Source organism: Chiloscyllium plagiosum, unplaced genomic scaffold (genome assembly GCF_037043375.1).
Source record: "Chiloscyllium plagiosum isolate Xiang-an unplaced genomic scaffold, Cpla_swu_hap1 HiC_scaffold_17, whole genome shotgun sequence".
NCBI lineage: Eukaryota > Metazoa > Chordata > Chondrichthyes > Orectolobiformes > Hemiscylliidae > Chiloscyllium > Chiloscyllium plagiosum.
Genome location: NW_028270155.1, coordinates 37,362,960 through 37,382,471, shown reverse-complemented (window position 1 = coordinate 37,382,471; position 19,512 = coordinate 37,362,960). Strand labels below are relative to the sequence as shown.

Below are 19,512 nucleotides of genomic sequence, written 5' to 3'. Positions count from 1 at the left end.
AGACCAGTTTCTGGCCCTTTTCAATGGATTAGAAATTTGAGGCTGAGCTTTTCTAGAAACTGCCATTTTTGTGTAACACAAGGTTATGGCCTTATTCTCCATCAGCAACTTTAGAAGTTTGAACACGTGCAGGAAAGCACTCCATCAACTAATCTATTACATAGTATAACACTGAACAAGACAGGCTATCTGTAGACTTGTGTCCTTTTACGGGTGTTTTTGTGAATGAAGACATTCAAAATGCTGGGGTCTTTGCAATTGCAGAAAGTTGCAAGGTGCTCAGCTTCCACTGAGCATGTTTGTTCCTTCCTCATCTCTCTAGGGTTTTCTCCCCATCCAATGTCCTCACTGGCCACCACTGAAGCCCATTTCACAAGTGCATGCTTCCCTGTGCTTGTGTAGCAGCATTGACATATGACATCATATGTAAATTCTACATATGTTGTGCACATTCCCAAATTTATACTTTCCCACATTATACTCCATCTACCGGATATTTATTCAATCACAAACTACCTATATTCCTCATGTCCTCTTCACAGGTTACATCCTGATCTTTAACAAATTTTGCAATTTGTGTCCTTCATCCAAGTCATTGCTGCAGATTGTAAATAGCTGAGGTCCCATCTCTGACATTCACATTAATGTACCAGGTGTAGTGGAGAAGCATAGCACTGGAAAAGCAAAGCAGGTCAGGAATTCCTGATTAAAGGCTTATGCCCAAAATGTCAACATTCTTGATCCTTGGATGCTGCCTGACTTGCTGTGCTTTTCCAGTGCCACACATTTCAACACTGACTCTGCAGCGCCTGCAGTCCTCACTTTCTCCTATGTACTAGTTATAGCTCATCAACTTAGTAATGACTTGTTTATTCCCATTCTCTGCCACTTGTTAGTTAAGCAATTTGTTTTAGAAATCTACTCAGATGTTGTTACACACCTCTGGAGCACTTAGGACTTGAACCCAGGTCTCTTGACTCATGGGTAGGGTCACAACCATTATGCTGCAAGAACCTCTTAGTTCAGCAATCATCTAGTTATGTTAATATGTTTAACATGCAGGTAGACTGGGAGAACTCAGGAATGGTATTGGACCTCAAGAAAGAGGCTTTGTGGAGTGCCTCAGAGATGGATTCTTAGAGCAGCTGGTGTTGGAGCCAACCAGGGAAAAGGCAATTCTGGATCTGGTATTGTGTAACGAACCAGAATTGGTCAGAGATCTCAAAGTGAAGGAGCCATTGGGAAGTCGTGACCATAATACATTAAGCTTCAATCTGCAATTTGAGAGGGAGAGGGTACAGTCGGAAGTGACAGTACTTCTGTTGAATAAAGGGAACTATGGAGCTATGAGGGAGGAGCTGGCCAAAGTTCAATGGTGCAATACCTTAGCAGGGATGACAGTGGAGGAACAACGGCGGATATTTCTGTGTATAATGCAGAAGTTGCAGGATCAGTTCATTCCTAAAAGGAAGAAAGATCCCAGGAGGAGGCATGGGCGGCCGTGGCTGATGAGGGAAGTTAAGAAACAAAGTTAAAAGAGAAAAAGTATAACATAGCAAAGATGAGTGGGAAAACGGAGGACTGGGAAGCTTTTAAAGAGCAACAGAGGATTACTAAGAAGGAAATACGCAGAGGGAAAATGAGGTACAAAGGTAAACTGGCCAATAATATAAAGGAGGATAGTAAAAGCTTTTTTAAGTATGTGAAAGGCAAAAAAATGGTTAGGACTAAAATTGGGCCCTTGAAGACAGAAACAGGGGAATATATTACGAGGAACAAAGAAATGGCAGAAGAATTAAATGGGTACTTCAGATCTGTGTTCACTGGGGAAGACACAAGCAATTTCCCTGAGTTAACAGTGGCTGAAGGACCTGAACTTAAGGGAATTTATATTTGCCAGGAATCGGTGTTGGAGAGACTGTTAAGTCTGAAGTTGGTTAGTCCCCGGGGCCTGATGGTCTACATCCCAGGGTACTGAAGGAGGTGGCTCGGGAAATCGTGGATGCGTTGGTGATTATTTTCCAGAGTTCGATAGATTCGGGGTCGGTTCCTGAGGATTGGAGGGTGGCTAATGTTATACCACTTTTTAAGAAAGGTGGGAGAGAGAAAGCAGGAAATTATAGACCAGTTAGTCTGACCTCAGTGGTGGGAAAGATGATGGAGTCTATTATAAAGGATGAAATTACGGCACATCTGGATAATAGTAACAGGATAGGACAGAGTCAGCATGGATTTAAGAAGGGGAAATCATGCTTGACTAATCTTCTGGAATTTTTTGAGGATGTAACTCTGAAGATGGACGAGGGAGATCCAGTAGATGTAGTATACCTGGACTTTCAGAAAGCTTTTGATAAAGTCCCACACAGGAGGTTAGTGAGTAAAATTAGGGCGCATGGTATTGGGAGCAAAGTACTAGATTGGACTGAAAATTGGTTGGCTAATAGGAAACAAAGGGTAGTGATAAACGGCTCCATTTCGGAATGGCAGGCAGTGACCAGTGGGGTACCGCAGGGATCCGTGCTGGGACCGCAGCTTTTTACAATATATGTTAATGATATAGAAGATGGTATCAGCAATAACATTAGCAAATTTGCTGATGATACAAAGCTGGGTGGCAGGGTGAAATGTGATGAGGATGTTAGGAGATTACAGGGTGACCTGGATAAGTTAGGTGAGTGGTCAGATGCATGGCAGATGCAGTTTAATGTGGATAAATGTATGGTTATCCACTTTGGTGGCAAGAACAGGAAGGCAGATTACTACCTCAATGGAATCAATTTAGGTAAAGGGGCAGTACAGAGAGATCTGGGTGTTCTTGTACACCAGTCAATGAAGGCAAGCATGCAGGTACAGCAGGTAGTGAAGGCGGCTAATAGCATGCTGGCCTTCATAAGAGGAATTGAGTATAGAAGCAAAGAGGTGCTTCTGCAGCTGTACAGGGCCCTGGTGAGACCACAGCTGGAGTACTGTGTGCAGTTCTGGTCTCCAAATTTGAGGAAAGATATTCTGGCTATTGAGGGAGTGCAGCATAGGTTCACAAGGTCAATTCCTGGAATGTCGGGATTACCTTACACTGAAAGACTGAAGCGACTGGGCTTGTATACCCTTGAGTTTAGAAGACTGAAAGGGGATCTGATTGAGACATGTAAGATTATGAAAGGATTGGACACTCTGGCAGCAGGAAACGTGTTTCCGCTGATGGGTGAGTGCCGAACCAGAGGACATAGCTTAAAAATATGGGGTAGACCATTTAGGACAGAGATGAGGAGAAACTTCTTCACCCAGAGAGTGGTGGCTGTGTGTAATGCTCTGCCCCAGAGGGCAGTGGAGGCCCAGTCTCTGGATTCATTTAAGAAAGAGTTGGATAGAGCTCTCAAAGATAGTGGAATCAAGGGTTATAGAGATAAGGCAGGAAGAGGATACTGATTAGGAATGATCAGCCATGATCATATTGAATGGCGGGGCAGGCTTGAAGGGCTGAATGGCCTACTCCTGCACCTATTGTCTATTGTCTATGTATCACTACACCAATGAGCACTATTTTGTAAAGTAAACATTAATGTGACACTATCTACTGGAAATCCACATACACCTCAGATACAGGATCTCCTTTACTTCCTCAAAAATAACAGAATCCTAATAAGTCAGTCATTTACAATTTCCTTTTTACAAAGCCGCACTGACTTTGCCTAATTTCATCGAGGTTTTCCTAAGTTCCCTATTATAACATCCTTAATATTATAGATTTGTTGCTATGACAAAACGTTAAGCGAACACATCTGCATTCTCTAATTTACCTATCTTGAACACAAAAGTTACATTTGCCATTTTCCAATCAGAATGGATATTTACAGAATATAAGAATTTTGGGAAATTGTAACTAATGCATCTACTCTCTTAGCATTCACTTCTTTGAACAGGATAGGCTGAAGTCCATGAGGTCCTGTGGATTTGTCAGTTTTTATTTCAAACAGTGTTCTCAGTAACCTTTTCCAGGTAATTATAATTTCCTCCTTCCCATTTACCTTTTGATATGCAATCATTTCTGGATGGAAATGTGTTGCTGGAAAAGCGCAGCAGGTCAGGCAGCATCTAGGGAACAGGAGAATCGACGTTGCGGGCATTAGCCCTTCTTCAGGAATGAGGAAAGTTGGTCCCAAACGTCGATTCTCCAGATTGCCCGAAACGTCGATTCTCCTGTTCCCTAGATGCTGCCTGACCTGCTGCGCTTTTCCAGCAACACATTTCCATCTCTGATCTCCAGCATCTGCAGACCTCACTTTCTCCTCAATCATTTCTGGATGATTGATCTTCACTGTTAAGGGTACAGCAATGTAAAATATCTCTACAACTGGTTTGTCACTTCTTTATGTTCCATTATTAATCTCCAGACATTCACTCTCAAAAGACTAACACTCACTCACCCTTTCCCTTTTTAAATATCTGTAAAAGCTCTCACTATCTTTTGTTGAACTTTTAAATAGCTTTCTCTCATACTTTCATTTCTCCTTCACTATTCTTAAATCATACTTGTCTTTAATATTATGTCTAATCTTTTGACCAGCCATTCATTTTTGTGGAATTGTACATATTTTCTTTCAAATTGATCCCAGCTTTAAATTCCTTAGTTACCTTCAGACAAATGCTTGCTTCTCACTGGAATGCATTTTTGCTGAATGTGATGAAGCAAAGAAAATGTATGCCACGGCAGCTTGACTGATCTATTCATTAAACTAATTTCCCAATTCACTTTAGCCATTTCCAGTTTCATACTTGTATAGCTATCCATTTTTAACATATAAAGCACTAGTTATAGACTCTCTTCACTTCCTCAAACTGAAAATAAAATGGTGTCATGGCCAGTGCTAGCTTGGGGATCTTTATTACCAGATTGCCATAAAAATCAAACAGCATGGCGATAGGCCCTTTGGCCAAACTGCTCCATGCCAACCAAAATGTCCTTTCATACTGACCCCATTTCTCTGCTCTTGGCCTATATACTGATAATCCAGTCCCTATTCACATATTTGTCCAAATGCCTTTTAAAATGTTGTTCATGTACCATCCTCAACTACTTCCGTTGGCAGCTCATTCCATATGCATATCACCCTCTGTGTAATGCAGTTCCTCCTCAGGTTCCTTTTTATTCTTTCCCTTCTAACCTTAAACTGATGCCCTCTCGTCCTGGATTCCCCAACCCTGGGAAAAAAAAAGTGTGAGCACATTCACCCTATCCATGCCTCTCATAGTCTTATACATGTCTATAAGATCCCCCCATCAGTCTACTACATTTTAAAGAAAAATGTCCTAGCTCAATCAACCTCTCCCCATAACTCAGACCATTGAGTCCAGGCGACATCCTTGTAAACTTCCTCTGCACTCTTTCCAATTTAATAACATCCCTCCTATAGGGTGACCAAAACTGAATACAATACTCTAAGCACGGCCTCAGCAACATCCTGTACAAATGCAATATAACTTGCCAACTTCTATACTCAATGCTTTGATCCATTAAGGCCAGTGTACCATAAGCCTCCTTCACTGCCCTGTCTACCCGTGACTCCACTTTCACAGAACTGGGAACTTGAACTCCAAAAAACCTGTTCCACTACACACTTTAAAGGTCCTACCATTGACTATGAAACTTTTATTTGACTTTCCAAAATGCAAGATCGCACACTTATTAAACTCCATTTGCTATTTCTCAGCCCACTTCCCTCGCTGATCAAGGTCCTGTTGCAATTTTTGATAGCCTTCATCGCTGTCTGCGATATCACCTATTTTAGTAAACCTGCTAATCATGACTTGTACATTCTTATCCAAATCATTGATACAGATAAAAACCAGTAATGGGCCCAGCACAGACCTGAGGCACTCCACTAATCACAGAACTTCAGTCTGAATTGCATCCTATTACCCTCCTGCGGTTCTAGATATACAGGTCCACTTTGGATTCACCCTAATCTTCTCAGCCAAGGCTCTCTCATGCCCCCTTTTTGCCCTCCTGATTTTCTTCTTCAGTAACCTCCTGTATTCCCTGTATACCTCCAGGGATTCCCTGATCCCAGCTGCCTGTACCTGAGCCATACCTTTTTACTGGTCAAAACCTCAACATTTTCCATCATCCAGGGTTCCCTATTCTTCCCTTTCACCCTCACAGAAACATGAGACCTTGAACTCCAGCTATCTCACTTTTAAAGGCTTCCCACTTGCCAGAGGTCCCTTTACCTGCAGACAAACTACTCCAATCAAACCCTGCAAGCTCCTTGACAGGCCCCACTTGGAAAAGAGTTCTTCCACTCAAGCCCCACACCTCTTCAGTCATCACAAAAAAGTTAAAGATTTAAGCAAATCACTTGAAATAAATTTTCTTGCTGATGTACTCAGATTAACAGGAAAACAAACTTACCAAGTTTCTATACTCAACTAGAAATGACTACATCACAAATAAATCAGTTCTAACTAAGGGAAATTAAAAAAAATTATTAACCTTATAAATCTAACTTGAATTGTATCACTTCCTAAACCCCTACACCCACAAACAAATGAATGGAGAACTATGTTAGGAGAACACAGTTCAATAGCACTAGGTTTCAAGGAGGTGTCATGTTGCTCCTTCTAAGTTCCTCACTGCATGAATTGGGGATGTCATACTAATTGTTCAGTCTGTCAGTCATGGGTTAGAGGCCACAGCAGAACAAGAACAGCTAGCTATCAGCCAATTTTTTTTACTTTGTCTGTCAGGAGGGAATGATGTTTTTTTTAGAACCTGAGTTTTCTATCCCTATATTGTTCACACATGGGCTGTACACCTCCCAGGAGCCAATTAGAATTTGCCATGCTGAGAATTCCTGACCCACAACTGATCTTGATTGAAAAAGCAATTAACAGGCTGTCTGAGCAAAACTGCTCTGAACATATTCATGGTGCTAATGAGTTTAGCAATTCTCCTCCACTGCTTCAGCAAAGCAACATTGTACTTACAAAGTCTCAATGATTTCTAGTAACTTGTTTAAAACTGTAAAATCTTTCTCCAGAATTTTTTGGTTTAAAACAGTTAACTATCCTTTCCCAATTTTTGTCACAATCTAGAAATGAGCAAAAGTTATGGTTTTTACACTGTCTCACTGTACATTACCAGATTATGATGTGGAAGTGCCAGTGTTGGTCTGGAGTGGACAAAAAAGTTAAAAATCACACAACCCCAGGTTACAGTCCAACAGGTTTATTTGAAAATACTAGCTTTCGGAGCACTGTTCCTTCATCAGGTATCTGTCCGAAGGAGCAGCGCTCTGAAAGCTGCTACTTCCAAATAAACCTGTTGGACAATAACCTGGTGCTGTGATTTTTAACTATTACCAGATTAAATCACCTGCTTTCTTGACTCCAGAAAGTGTTTTCAGATCATTTCTTGGAGCAGTACAATGAACTCAACTCCAAATTACCTCTGCCAATCTGATTTGTCCAACTTATATGGAGATTAAAGTCACCTATGTCTATCTCAGTACCTTTCTAACAAGCCTGCATTACTGTTCCTCACATACCCATTCTACAGTGTGGTTACCATAAAGGAACCTATAAACTACTCTCAAGTGACATTCTACCTTTATGATTTATCCCCAACCAAATTAAATTGTTTATCTTGACTGTCAGAACCAAGTTCATTTCCTAGTTATACATAGTAAGAGGAGTTGTTCCTCCACCTTTTCAAAGCTCCCCAATCTTTCCAAAATGTCATGTATTCAGTATTTAGGTCCTACCCTTAGGCGATCTTGCAGCCATGTCTCAGTAATGGATATCGCATTCAGTACAGTCGTTTCAACTTGAGCCATCAGTGCACCAATTTTGTTTTGAATGCCACGCACAAATTCTTTAGTTCCAACTTTGTTATTTTTGTAACATCTAGCCTTATCTGCTGAAACACTTGGATTGTATGTTGTACATCTTTCACTTATGCTGTGATTCTCCTTTTCTTTACTTTCCAACCTGCATTTTTACCTCATCCTTATAGGTTGCCTCACCTCCAAGTGATTAGATTAAAACCCACTCTACCACCCTAGTTGTACAACTTAGAGCCTATCATATTTCCAGGAAAGATCATAAAAGGTACATAGCTGCAAAGTTTTCCAGAACTAGTGTAAATGCCACATGAATTAAAACCATTTTATTCTTTGAGCCTTATAGTTACCATGAACACTGTTTACCTTCTTCTAATTGTTCTTAACTCAAGTAAGAATCCAGAGGGATTCTGATTTTTCAATTTAGCCCCATGCTGCTGGTGGTGTCTAAGCTGAATGTTTTTCCTAGTCCTATTTCATCATTGCCCACATCGGTACCAATCACAAATGAAACCTCACCCTCTCAAATTTCTCACCAGCACAGGGCAGATGTCCGAAAGTCCAGCAAATGTCCTACGCAAGCAATATGGCCTCTCTGCTGGGTGTGGAGAACGGCGTCAACCCTTTTGACTATAATTTTGTCCACCTACGACCATATTCGCATTTACTCCCCACACTTAAATAGTTTCCTGTATCACAGTGGCACAGTCAGTTTGCTTATCTATCCTGCACCCCCTACTTTTGTTCATACAACCTCCAGAATCTCAAACCTGCAGGACAATGGCAAGGGCTGAATCTCCTCCATTTCAATCATCTAGATCTGCCTCACTTGCAGTCACACATCCCTATCCTTGCCTAAATCAGACAACCATGGGACTGCCTCCTGGAACAAGTGACCAGATAATTCTACCCCCTTGCTGATACAAGAGGGTCAGTGGCTCATTCAATCTGATCAAAACTCTGAGCTGCATGTGTTTGTCATGAATCTCACTGGCATCCTGCAGCTCTTATATTCTGCAATCTATCCCGCCATTTTTACTGCACTAATTCATTCATTTTTCTACGCGTTTCGGTCAAGATTTGAAAGCCATTTTTTTAAAAGCTGAAATTAGGGGGTCAACTTATACATAAGGTATTGTTTTCGAGGAGATGAAATTCACACTTGCCACGAGTCAAAAAAAAAATGAACAAACGAGCCAAATTTGAAAATCACATTGGGCAAATATATACTGGTGCGCGTAACAAGTGACAACGCAGGTATTGCATTTGAATCAAAAATGTGCAAATCACGTCCTTTAAGGCTGTATATATGGTCTGGAAGAGATCCCTGAAAAACTAGGGTCGACGTAAACGAGGTATATGAAAAATACCAGATTTTTTTTGGCCAAAATAAGAGATCAACTTATATATGAGATCGACATATACACAAGTATATATGGAAATTTATAATTAATAAGCCCAATAAGCTGTACTCCTGCAAGTAAACTTTATATTCACTAATAAATTGAGTTTTGAAAGATAAATGAGCAAAATATTCACCCAGTTAACAATCACTGACCTGTTTCCCTGTAACATCACACTTAGATTTTTCTCGGTGCACAGACTGAGGCGCTGTCCTGTCTCAAACTGCTATTCAAAACTCACCATTCTCTCTGGTACTGCATGGAAAGACAGCATCACCACTAAGGAAGTGCTGCAGTGAACAGGTCAGCAGCACCTGCAGGACAGTATGATGAATTGACCAATGTCCTGCATTGTCCAGGCATACATTTCCTCCAGAGTGGCAATAGAGTGGATAGCACAAAGCAGAAGGAGGGAACCAAACCAGCCAAAGAAGGCTTTGCAAAGCACATTTAAAAGGTGGATGCCCAAGAGGATGACTGGCACGATGGCTCAGTGGTTAGCACTGCTGTCTCACACCATCAGAGAGAAATGGGTCTGGGTAGTTTACTCTTTGAAGGGTCGGTGTGGACTGGTTGGGCCGAAGGGCCTGTTTCCACACTGCAGGGAACCTAATCTAATCTAATCAGGGATCAGAGTTCAACTCTACCCTGGAACAACTGTCTGTGTGGAGTTTTCACATTTGCCCCGTATCTGCATGGGTTTCCTCCCACAGTCCAAAGATGCGCAAGTTAAGTGGATTGGCCACGCTAAATTACCTTTAGTGTCTCAGGATGTACAGGTTAGGTGGATTAGCCCACATGGGACCGGAGCAACCAAGTCTAACTGTGCTTCAAAACACTACATTCTCTGTAAATGGACATATTAATAATGTCATAATAGATTATCCAAATATGCACAGAAGTAAGATAAAGCTAAACTTTATCATTTTTTTCTAACTATTCCTTAAGTACTGACCTCGTTGGCTTGGTGATTGCATGATCGCGTGGATCACATTTCGTAAGCAGATCAGCTTAAGCTGTGGGCTAGTACACTGGTTCAGCTGACTCAACTCCCGTTTGGCACGAGGTATATTAATACTGAAATATGAAACAATCATCAGGTTAGAACAGTGTTTTGTTAACAAAATTGCCACAATATTATAATAATAGATTGGTCAAAATACAGAAGGAGTATAATATTAAAATTCAGTTTTGGTTCACATTAACACCCTCACTACATTCACTGAACAGGTGAATGTACCATTATGCAAATCAAAAACTAAGCAAAGACTGCGCTATTTTAAGCAACTAAAACTTACCAGCAGTTTTAAGCAAAGTCAACTGCAATGATAGGCTGGTCAGCATCTTATACTGTAGTTGAAGGACACCATTTTCCTACAGGTAATGAAACTACCCTTTCAAACTAAAAACACATTGTTACTAATAACTAATGCATTATTTTAACATGCTGTTAAAATCTTGGGACAGTGGAATTTTACATGAACACGAGTAACAAAATTAATATTTTATAACACCAGTTCAAGCACTAATCTGCAAAACATGATTCTTTGCAAACAGCAATCACAGACAATGTATTTCCATTGGCCTCCAATCATAAGTTACAACCCAGTTCCAACTGTACCACATGCCAATTATTTCACTTTTGTGCAGCACTTAACTGTGCCACAGTTTACATCTGGTCTGAAACTAACTTCTTCTCTAAATACTTACCACTTTTCAAAAATAGAACAAAAGTTGGGCAAGTCCAACAAAGATCCATTTACAAATCTAGATTCCAACTATTATTCAAAATCAAAAGACCAACAGTTTAATGAGTAGTGTAGCAGAATATGCCAAGCAATGCATGCGACATACCTACGAATCAGGTCATAACCTGAGTGAGGCTACACACTGGATTACAGCAAGACAATTGGACAGAATGATAAATAACCTGGAGCAGGTTCAGTATCCCACCATTTGGCAGTTGGGTGATTTAAATTCAGTTGAGAAAATAAATTTGGAATTTTAAAAAGGTATCTATACCAATCACCATGAAAGTACTAGGCTTGTAAAAATCCACCTGGTTCACTAGTGTCCCGCAAAGAAAGAAGTCTATGGTTACATGATTTGGCCTTCAGCAATGATTCCAAATTGCTTTTTGAAATAGCCTATAAAGCAACCAACATATCCGACTGTGACATAAAACAGATAGTATTTATTTTTGAGCCAAAAAAACAAAAACCTGCATTCAAGACCTATCTGCTCCAGAGTTATCACATCAGTGAACAGACTGGTTTGAAACAAAATCTACAATGAAATAGGAAGGGTCATCTGGCATTGACCCCGGTGATCCACAAAATATGACAGAGAAACATCCAGGCTTTCGTCAATTTCTGGAGCCTTTAGGAACATTGTCTGAAATTCAAGTCAAACAACAGCCTGAACAAGTCATACTCAGCAAACTATACAATTTGACTAAATTCAAATCTCAGATTCCAACTTTGTGGAGTGTGTCTGGTTCCATTGGCAATACAGACCCACTAGAAATACACAACTGGCAGGGGGAATCCTCAACATAGACCTGGGAGATCCAGAGTCACATGACTTATGGTGAAACATGACCAAGAAACCACCCAAGAGATCAATCAGCTCAAATATGGTCGATGGTAAATTAGTATTTTTCCATGTCAAACAAAAACAGCAAGAAGCACAAAGAGCAAATTTTTGGCTGGGAGAAATTTAAAATGTCAAGAGCAACTTTGTACGGTCTTTACTGACCAAGCTGGCCACGTCTTGAGTGTTGTGATGTCAACCTGACCCCATATAGTGGTGAGACAAACAACATAAGGATACACTCACAGAGAAAACACTGTCCCATCTTGTTGTGCGGTGTGTTGTTCTGAAGAATGTAGTGGAAGACAGTGAGGGCTGCAAATGGTGGAGATCAGAGTAGAGAGTGCGGTGCTGGAAAAGCACAACAGGTCAGACAGCATCAGAGAAGAATGTAGCGGTCAATCACCTTCTTGAACTCCTGCAGTCCATGTGTTGTAAGTACACCCTCAGGTGCTGTTAGGAGTGGAATTCCAGGATTTAAATCCAGAGACCGAAAAAACAAAATGACTATATGGTCACAAAGCAGGATGGTGTATGGCTTGGAGGAAAACTTAAAGATGGTGATGATCCCATTTATTGCTGCTATATCCTTTGAGATGGTCCAGATTGTGGGTATGGTAAGTGCTATTGAAACAACTTTGGCACATTTTGTAAGTGATAACAATCGGCAGAATGTTTTGTCCTGGGTGATGTTGAGTTGTTGCAGTCGGTCAACAGGGAGGATTTCCCATCACAGTTCTGACTTACAGTTTACAGATGGCAGTCACTTTTTGGAGAGTCAAGTTGCTCACAACAGAATTCTAAGTCTGACTACAAAGGCAGGTCACTGTATTCATATAGCTGTCCAGATCAGTTCTTCCATCAATAGTAAACCGTAGGATGTAGAGACTGGAGGATTCAACAATAATAAAGTCATCCAATGTTGTAGAGAAATGGTTGGATTCTCTGTTGATGGAGATGCTCACAGTCTGGCACTTGTGTGGTGTGAACGTTAATTAACAGTTCTTACTTGCCTCAAGTTTAGATATTGCCCAGGTCTTGCTGCTTTGAACATGGACTGCTTCAGTATCTGAAGAGTCATAAATGGTGCTAAACATTAGGAATATTCATTGGTTGCACACTTATTGATGAAGCTGCTCAAGATGGTGGCCTAAAGAATTCCTGCAGAGTAGAACTGAGGTAACTAACTTCCAATAATCACAACCTTCTTCTTTCAGGTTAGATATTCCTCCAATCAAGTGATTTTTCCCCTGAATTGCACACCCTCCAGTTTTGCTACAACTCAGAGATGCCATACTCAAGTGAAATGATGCATTGATATCCAAGACTATTTTCTAGCCTCATTTCTGGTGTTTAACTCTTATCAAGATTTAGACAAATCCTTTAATGAGGTCAGGAGCCAAGTCTTCCCAGCAGAATCCAACTGTGTCAGACAGCTAGCTGCTTGATTGCACTCTCAGAAACCTCTTTCACCAGTTTGCTGATGATTGAGAGTCAATTGAATCGAAGGAATGGGAGTTGGTATTTGCTCAGTTGCCTTTGTCCACTGCATATTTGCAGAAGATCACCGGGTATGAGCCAGGTGTCTAAGCCAGGGTCTATGGCCCTAGGGGCCTGGTATATCACTCACCTTAGCCAGGCATCCAAAGAAGAGTTTAGGATAGCGTGCTAGGAAAAGCATTTAGCATACTGATTTAGGTAACATTCTGCTGAAACTACAACATGATGACAGCGGGACATGAACAAAAGGAAATGAAGTGATACAACATAATTTTCTGATTTCTAGCATTCTGACTCAAAGTGACAGCTATCATGCCATAATGCATCAGCAAGGACAGTATTCATTATACATACACCATCAACTTTCCTTATTAATTTGTACAGGCAGTCAGGATCAAAACATTGGCAAGATTGCCTTCCTATCCATAGCGCGCACGGTAATACTATTTATTTCTTACTATGTCTGTTGAGTAAAAGCATAAACTACATAGACTTAGTCAAACACAAGAGGTTTTTTAAAACTCATTTGTAAGATATGGGCATTGCTGTTTAAACCAGTGTTTATTGTCCGACGGGCAGTTCAGAGTCAACCACATTGCTCTGCATCAGAAGTCAAATGTAAACCAAACCAGATAACAGCAAATTTCCTTCTCTGAAGAAACATAAATAAAAACAAACAATCAATCATAAAATGGGCTATAATAATATTCAGCTAGCATTTAATTTCAGTTTTTTATTAAATTCAAATTTAATAATTCAATTTAACTGCTGCAAGTTCATATGTTGTAGTTAAAAATTTTGAAGGGAATTGTTTGCAACATCTTCATCAATAGAAAACATTTGATTGGTTATTTCAGAATTTAATTTTCTTTTTAACCTCTGAGTTTTCTTGCACAACGAAGATAGGAGATCTTTCTGGTCAATGCTACTGTTGAAGTTTAGGTGAATACTTTGGCAACTGACACTGCCTCACGACAACACATCAGAAATCAAAAGCACAGGAGAGCTACACAGACAATTCACTCTCAGGCACTGTTCAGCAGACCACCATGTTTACTTTTATTAAAATATCAATTTTTTTTTTAGGATGTAACAGGAATACAAGGTGAATATCTGCCAAAATTCAAACAAAGGACTGAGAATAGTCAGCAGGTTGAGCACCATGAGCAGAGAGAAACAATTGGTCAGGCAGCATCCAAGGAGCAGGAGAATTTGTGTTTCGGGGAAAAGCCCTTCATCAGGAATGAACCTCATTCCTGATTAAGGGCTTTTGCCCAAAACATCGATTCTCCTGCTCCTCGAATGCTGCCTAACCTGCTGTGTTTTTCCTGCACCCCACTCTTGACTCTGATCTCTAGCATCTGCAGTCCTTACTCTCTCCTGGAGAGAAAGGGTTACCCTTTCAGAGGATGATTTAGTATCAGAAACACATCTGTCAAAACATAACTTAACACCTATTCAACTGGTACAAAGAAGGGATTCTCAGTTTTGAGCTATGTTCAGCATGGGCTCTTAAGGCTGAAAGCAGCCTAGATTTTTAAACGGTTGACAAAATGTATAATTATTAATAGCAAGTTACTGTTTCCAGATAAAAATTATTTGTACTGCACTGAGTATTTAAGTAGAGCCAAAAGTAAAGCTGACTAGAATGCAACACCAAAATATTGCCAGTTTCACCCTTAATATTATTCATAAAAATGTTCAGAGACTAAGATTTTGCATCCTTTAAGTATGCATTTAGAGCAGCAATAAACTCACCTGAATTGTGACTGGATTCCCAAATCTTTCAGCTGAAGGTCTTGCAAACCTCGGGTTTTTTTGTTAAAAGCAGCATCCTTCAAATAACCAGGCAGCACAAATCAGTAAGGGATAGTCACATTAACTTCACTTCAGGCAGTAAGAATGCTAACAGTTACAAACATATTGTTCAGTTTAAAAATAATCTGTGCACTTTTAGCTTGAAAGTTTGTTGAAAGGAATTTTTACCAATAATATGAAGAGGCTTTTGAAACTGTACTGAAACAAAAAAGGTTTCATATTTATCAAGTTAACTGCAATAACAGAAGGAAATAGAAAATGAAGCTGGTCATACCTGACTGGCCTCTATAGTCCCCACACTTTTGAATATTTGATCATGGATACCATGAAGTACATACATCTGCAGAGTTAATTTTAAACATGTAACAGACTCAGCATTTTACTCAACATTAGAAATTAGTTTTCATAATTTGGTAAAGACTAATGAAGAACCTGTTTACATACTTCAACAGCTTGTTTCACCAATGCCATTTGCACCTCCTGCTTGATCAGGATTTTCTACACAGGACAGACAGCCACAAAGAATATACTTGTCAGTTGCTAATGAGCAGTTCAACACCATTTTGTTAAAAACATTCTCAAAGACACAGAATAACAACTTACTAATCGTGAATCTCTCAGGAGGTATTGAAGACATTTTGTATAGAGTGCATTAACTTCATCCTGTATTGCAAAAAAAAAATCCATAAAAAAAATGTGCAAAGTTTACATCCTATTACAGCTATTTGATGCTATAAGTTTTAAGTAACAGTACAGAATTACATAATCCAATCAATCAAATTAAACTACTCAATGAGAGTGTAATCTTAATCTGTTCACTATATTTTTTTCAACATCTAGCTCAAAGAATGGTAGAAAATGCTCCACTGCAATCACAATCCTGGAGCATAGAAGACTGACTGGTAGCCCAGTTAATTTATACATTTCAACCTCTCAGGAGGTTATTCCCAATGTTTTGCACAGCATTCAAGCAATTAAGAATACTGTAATTTCAAGCACTGGTCAAATTATCATTGTGTATTCAGTTTCATTGTAACGGGCTACTATATATAGTTATTTATTCTAAATTCTGCAGTAATATCATAAATCTGAACACATCATATTTTGCCAGTAATTTACATCAAAACAACAGTTGGCTATGTAAAAAAGTTGAGATCATAAACAAATACAATAAATTTAAAATCTATCCTTCTGTCACCAGATATTTCCTTCAACAAAATAAATAGTTTGAAAAACAAAAATGAATACTTCAAGCTGAAGGATCAAAATTAAACAAGATTACATAATTATTACTTACAACGTAATATAGTTGAGTAATTGAAATGCATAAGATTTGAATGACATACTTGAATTATTTCAGCTGCTTTGTCCGGTCTGGCATTGATCATTTGTTAGAGTTACATTCATCCAGGCAAGGAGAGTATTCTATCATATTGCTGACTTATGCCTTGTAGACATAAGTGGACAGCAACTGAGAAGTCAGGAGGTAAGTTACCCGCTGCAGATTTTTTTTAACCTTCTGACTTGCTTTTGCAAACATAGGTCTGCGAATGGTGTGTCTAGAATAGTTTCTGTGCTATGTACTCAAGATGTTGACAGTGGGGCATTCAGTGAGCAAAATGCCATTGAATATCATTGGATGATTATATTGTCCTTCGTTGGAGATGGTCATTACCTGGCCCCTATGTGTCATGAATATTCCTTACCTATTATCAGCCCAAGCCTGAATGTTGTCCAGGTCTTGCTGCATTTGGACATTAACCACTTTATGTGAGGAATGGTGTTGAACATTGCATGATTATTAAGTGACCATTCCCAATTCTGACATTATGGCAGAGGGAAGGATCTTAAGGTGGTTGGACTTCCTGAGAAACACCTGAAGCAATATCTGGCTTCTCCCAACTATAACTATCTTGCCTTGAGCTAGCTATGACTCCCACCCGTAGAGTAGTTGCTCCCAATTCCTGCGGATTTCAATTTTTCTCCAGATCCCAAATACCATACTCGTTCAAATTCTACCTTGACGTAAAAGGGCAGTCACTCTCATTACAACACTTTTGCCCACTTTTAAGTGAGGTAAGACATGTATTGATCCTAGCAGCATATAGACTGAACTTCAGTGAGAGATTTACTACTGTTTAAGTGTTTCTTGCTAAAACTATTGAAGATAGTATCCATTGTTTTGCAGATGATCTAGAATAGACTGATGGGGTGACAATTAACTTTTTTTTTTAAGTCCAGGACATTGCTAGAAAATTCTAGAGTTGGGCATGTCCCTGGGTTACAGCTGCATTGAACAACTGGCTCAGGGCTTACCGGGTTTTGGAGCCCAAGGTCTCAGTGCGGTTGTTATTATGTTGTCAGAGACTATAGCCTTTGCCATATCTAGTGCCCTCAACCATTTATTTTTTATCATGGGGAATTAACTGAAGTGGCTGAAGACTTGTATCTTTGATGTTGAAGGCCTCAGGAGGAGGTTGAGATCAATCATATTCAAACCTGTTTACTCTTAAAGCTTTCCAGATCAAACAAAGTCAGTGAACTGTTAACTCTGTTTCTCTCTCTAAAGATTTTGACTGGCCTGCTAAATATTTTCCAACATTTTTACTTTTAATTTCGACTTTCAACATTTGCAGTATTTCATTTTTGTATTTGAATGTTAACTGATAACATTTGACAGCAAGTTTTACCAACTGTTATGTAATAAGCTTTTCCATTTTCAATGAGGACAATGGTTACTTGGGATGCTATTCCACAATGTCATGTCCCATTCCACCCACCCAATAGCAAAACCCACTCAAAACATGCCAAGAATAAAACTAAATCAGTTGCAATTTTTCATTTTCGCTCTTCATTATTTTATTAACATTTTTGTTTTACTTGAAGGCTACAACCTCTTTTTAAAGTATGGATAAAAACTGGATATCTTGCTTTAGCTTAATGCAGACTGTGCAATATACTTAATTTCTGCACCGTTATCTCAGTCAATTAAAGGAAAGATGATTCTTCCTGGATTTTAGGCCATTTCTGCAGTTCATTCCATCCTTCTCACCCGTACCCCACACATAATACATCCAACTACATACAACCACAAATTCCTTCCATTTCAAAATATTGAGCTAGCTGGTGTTTGCACAGGGGAGAAGGCCAGAATCTTGAAGAGTCAGAGGGGGCACAGGTGCCAATGAGAGGAAGAGAACACAGCAATAAACAAAATATAAAGGAAGTAGGGCACAGAAAGCTAAGAGTGTGACAAACTGCTACCAAAACAAAAACACTGAAAACAGATTAACAAAAAAAAAACAAACAGAATGTGTTCTTTGGTGAACTTAAGGTATTCTTATGACAGGGACACTCTCCATTCTAATAAAGAAAAATTAGTTAAAAATAAACAAAATATTTCCTTCGCCTCCAAATTAATTTGTTTTTTTACTTTAACTGCAAAATAAGGCAGACCAAATATCATACAAGGAAATGCAACCCAAAGTAACAGTTACTAACTATATGATGTCGCAGACTTTTCATTTCCAGCTCCTTAAAAGACATTCGGAACGACTCAATGTATTTATCAACTTTGGATAACTGCCGACCCAAAAATTCTTTAGCATCATCAAAATTTTTCAGACAGTAAGAGTCTATGGGAGATGGATTTTCATCTGAAATTAAAAAGATTTTTAGCACAGACATGTATACACTAACTGTAAAGATAAATAGTATTGTGCATTAATTGAACTTAGATTTAGATTTAGTGTTTTAATTACTATAACCTTTAAGCATAGACTTCCACTACAGAAAGTGGAGGCACATCAGTGGAATACTGTTGTAGACACAGTTACCACAAATTCCTCCAATTGTTAAGACTATAGTAATTAGTGTGCTCAGTGATACCACTGAAGTAATTTGTCTGCAAATGATCAGAATCAGGGAAAGAAAAAAAAATAATCCATTCAGCTCCTCAACTTTTAACAGAGTCATTCCTCATTCAAAGCTTCTGATTTATCTTGGCATTTTTACTTTCTCCCTTAATTCAACTAGTATTCTTCACCCCCTCCATCATGGTTTAGCCTGGCATTCCTTACTTCTAATCAAGTTGTCACTATTGCTTTTTGCCTCCCTCCATTTAAAAAGAATAATATCCTATTCTCTTCTAGCTTTCTCCCCATGTACATCTCCATCTACACCATTCAACTGGCTTGGAAGACAAGCCAGGTAACATTGGGAACTGCTGAGGAAGCTGCTGTTTGTCCAGACAGGCTGGATGGAGGCCTGCATGTGAATTCCGGCATTAAGTTCAACGTTTAAAATAAAGCATAAAACATCCCTCTTGATCTTATTCCTCTTTATCTCCGTGCATTATACCG

General features: G+C 39.3%; 1 protein-coding gene across 5 annotated transcripts in view; it reads right to left on the bottom strand.

The window, feature by feature from the left end:
- Window positions 1-19,512, bottom strand: part of ankrd27 (ankyrin repeat domain 27 (VPS9 domain)) — a 94,466-nt gene that overhangs the window by 61,432 nt on the left and 13,522 nt on the right. For all 5 annotated transcript variants that reach the window (XM_087995843.1, XM_087995844.1, XM_087995845.1 and 2 more), the window contains exons 5-10: window positions 18,653-18,807; window positions 15,755-15,814; window positions 15,596-15,649; window positions 15,426-15,491; window positions 15,092-15,168; window positions 10,197-10,318 (exon numbers count right to left, since the gene is read on the bottom strand). In XM_087995843.1, the coding sequence (XP_087851969.1) occupies window positions 10,197-10,318; window positions 15,092-15,168; window positions 15,426-15,491; window positions 15,596-15,649; window positions 15,755-15,814; window positions 18,653-18,807 (534 nt within the window). The remainder of the gene's footprint in view (window positions 1-10,196; window positions 10,319-15,091; window positions 15,169-15,425; window positions 15,492-15,595; window positions 15,650-15,754; window positions 15,815-18,652; window positions 18,808-19,512) is intronic.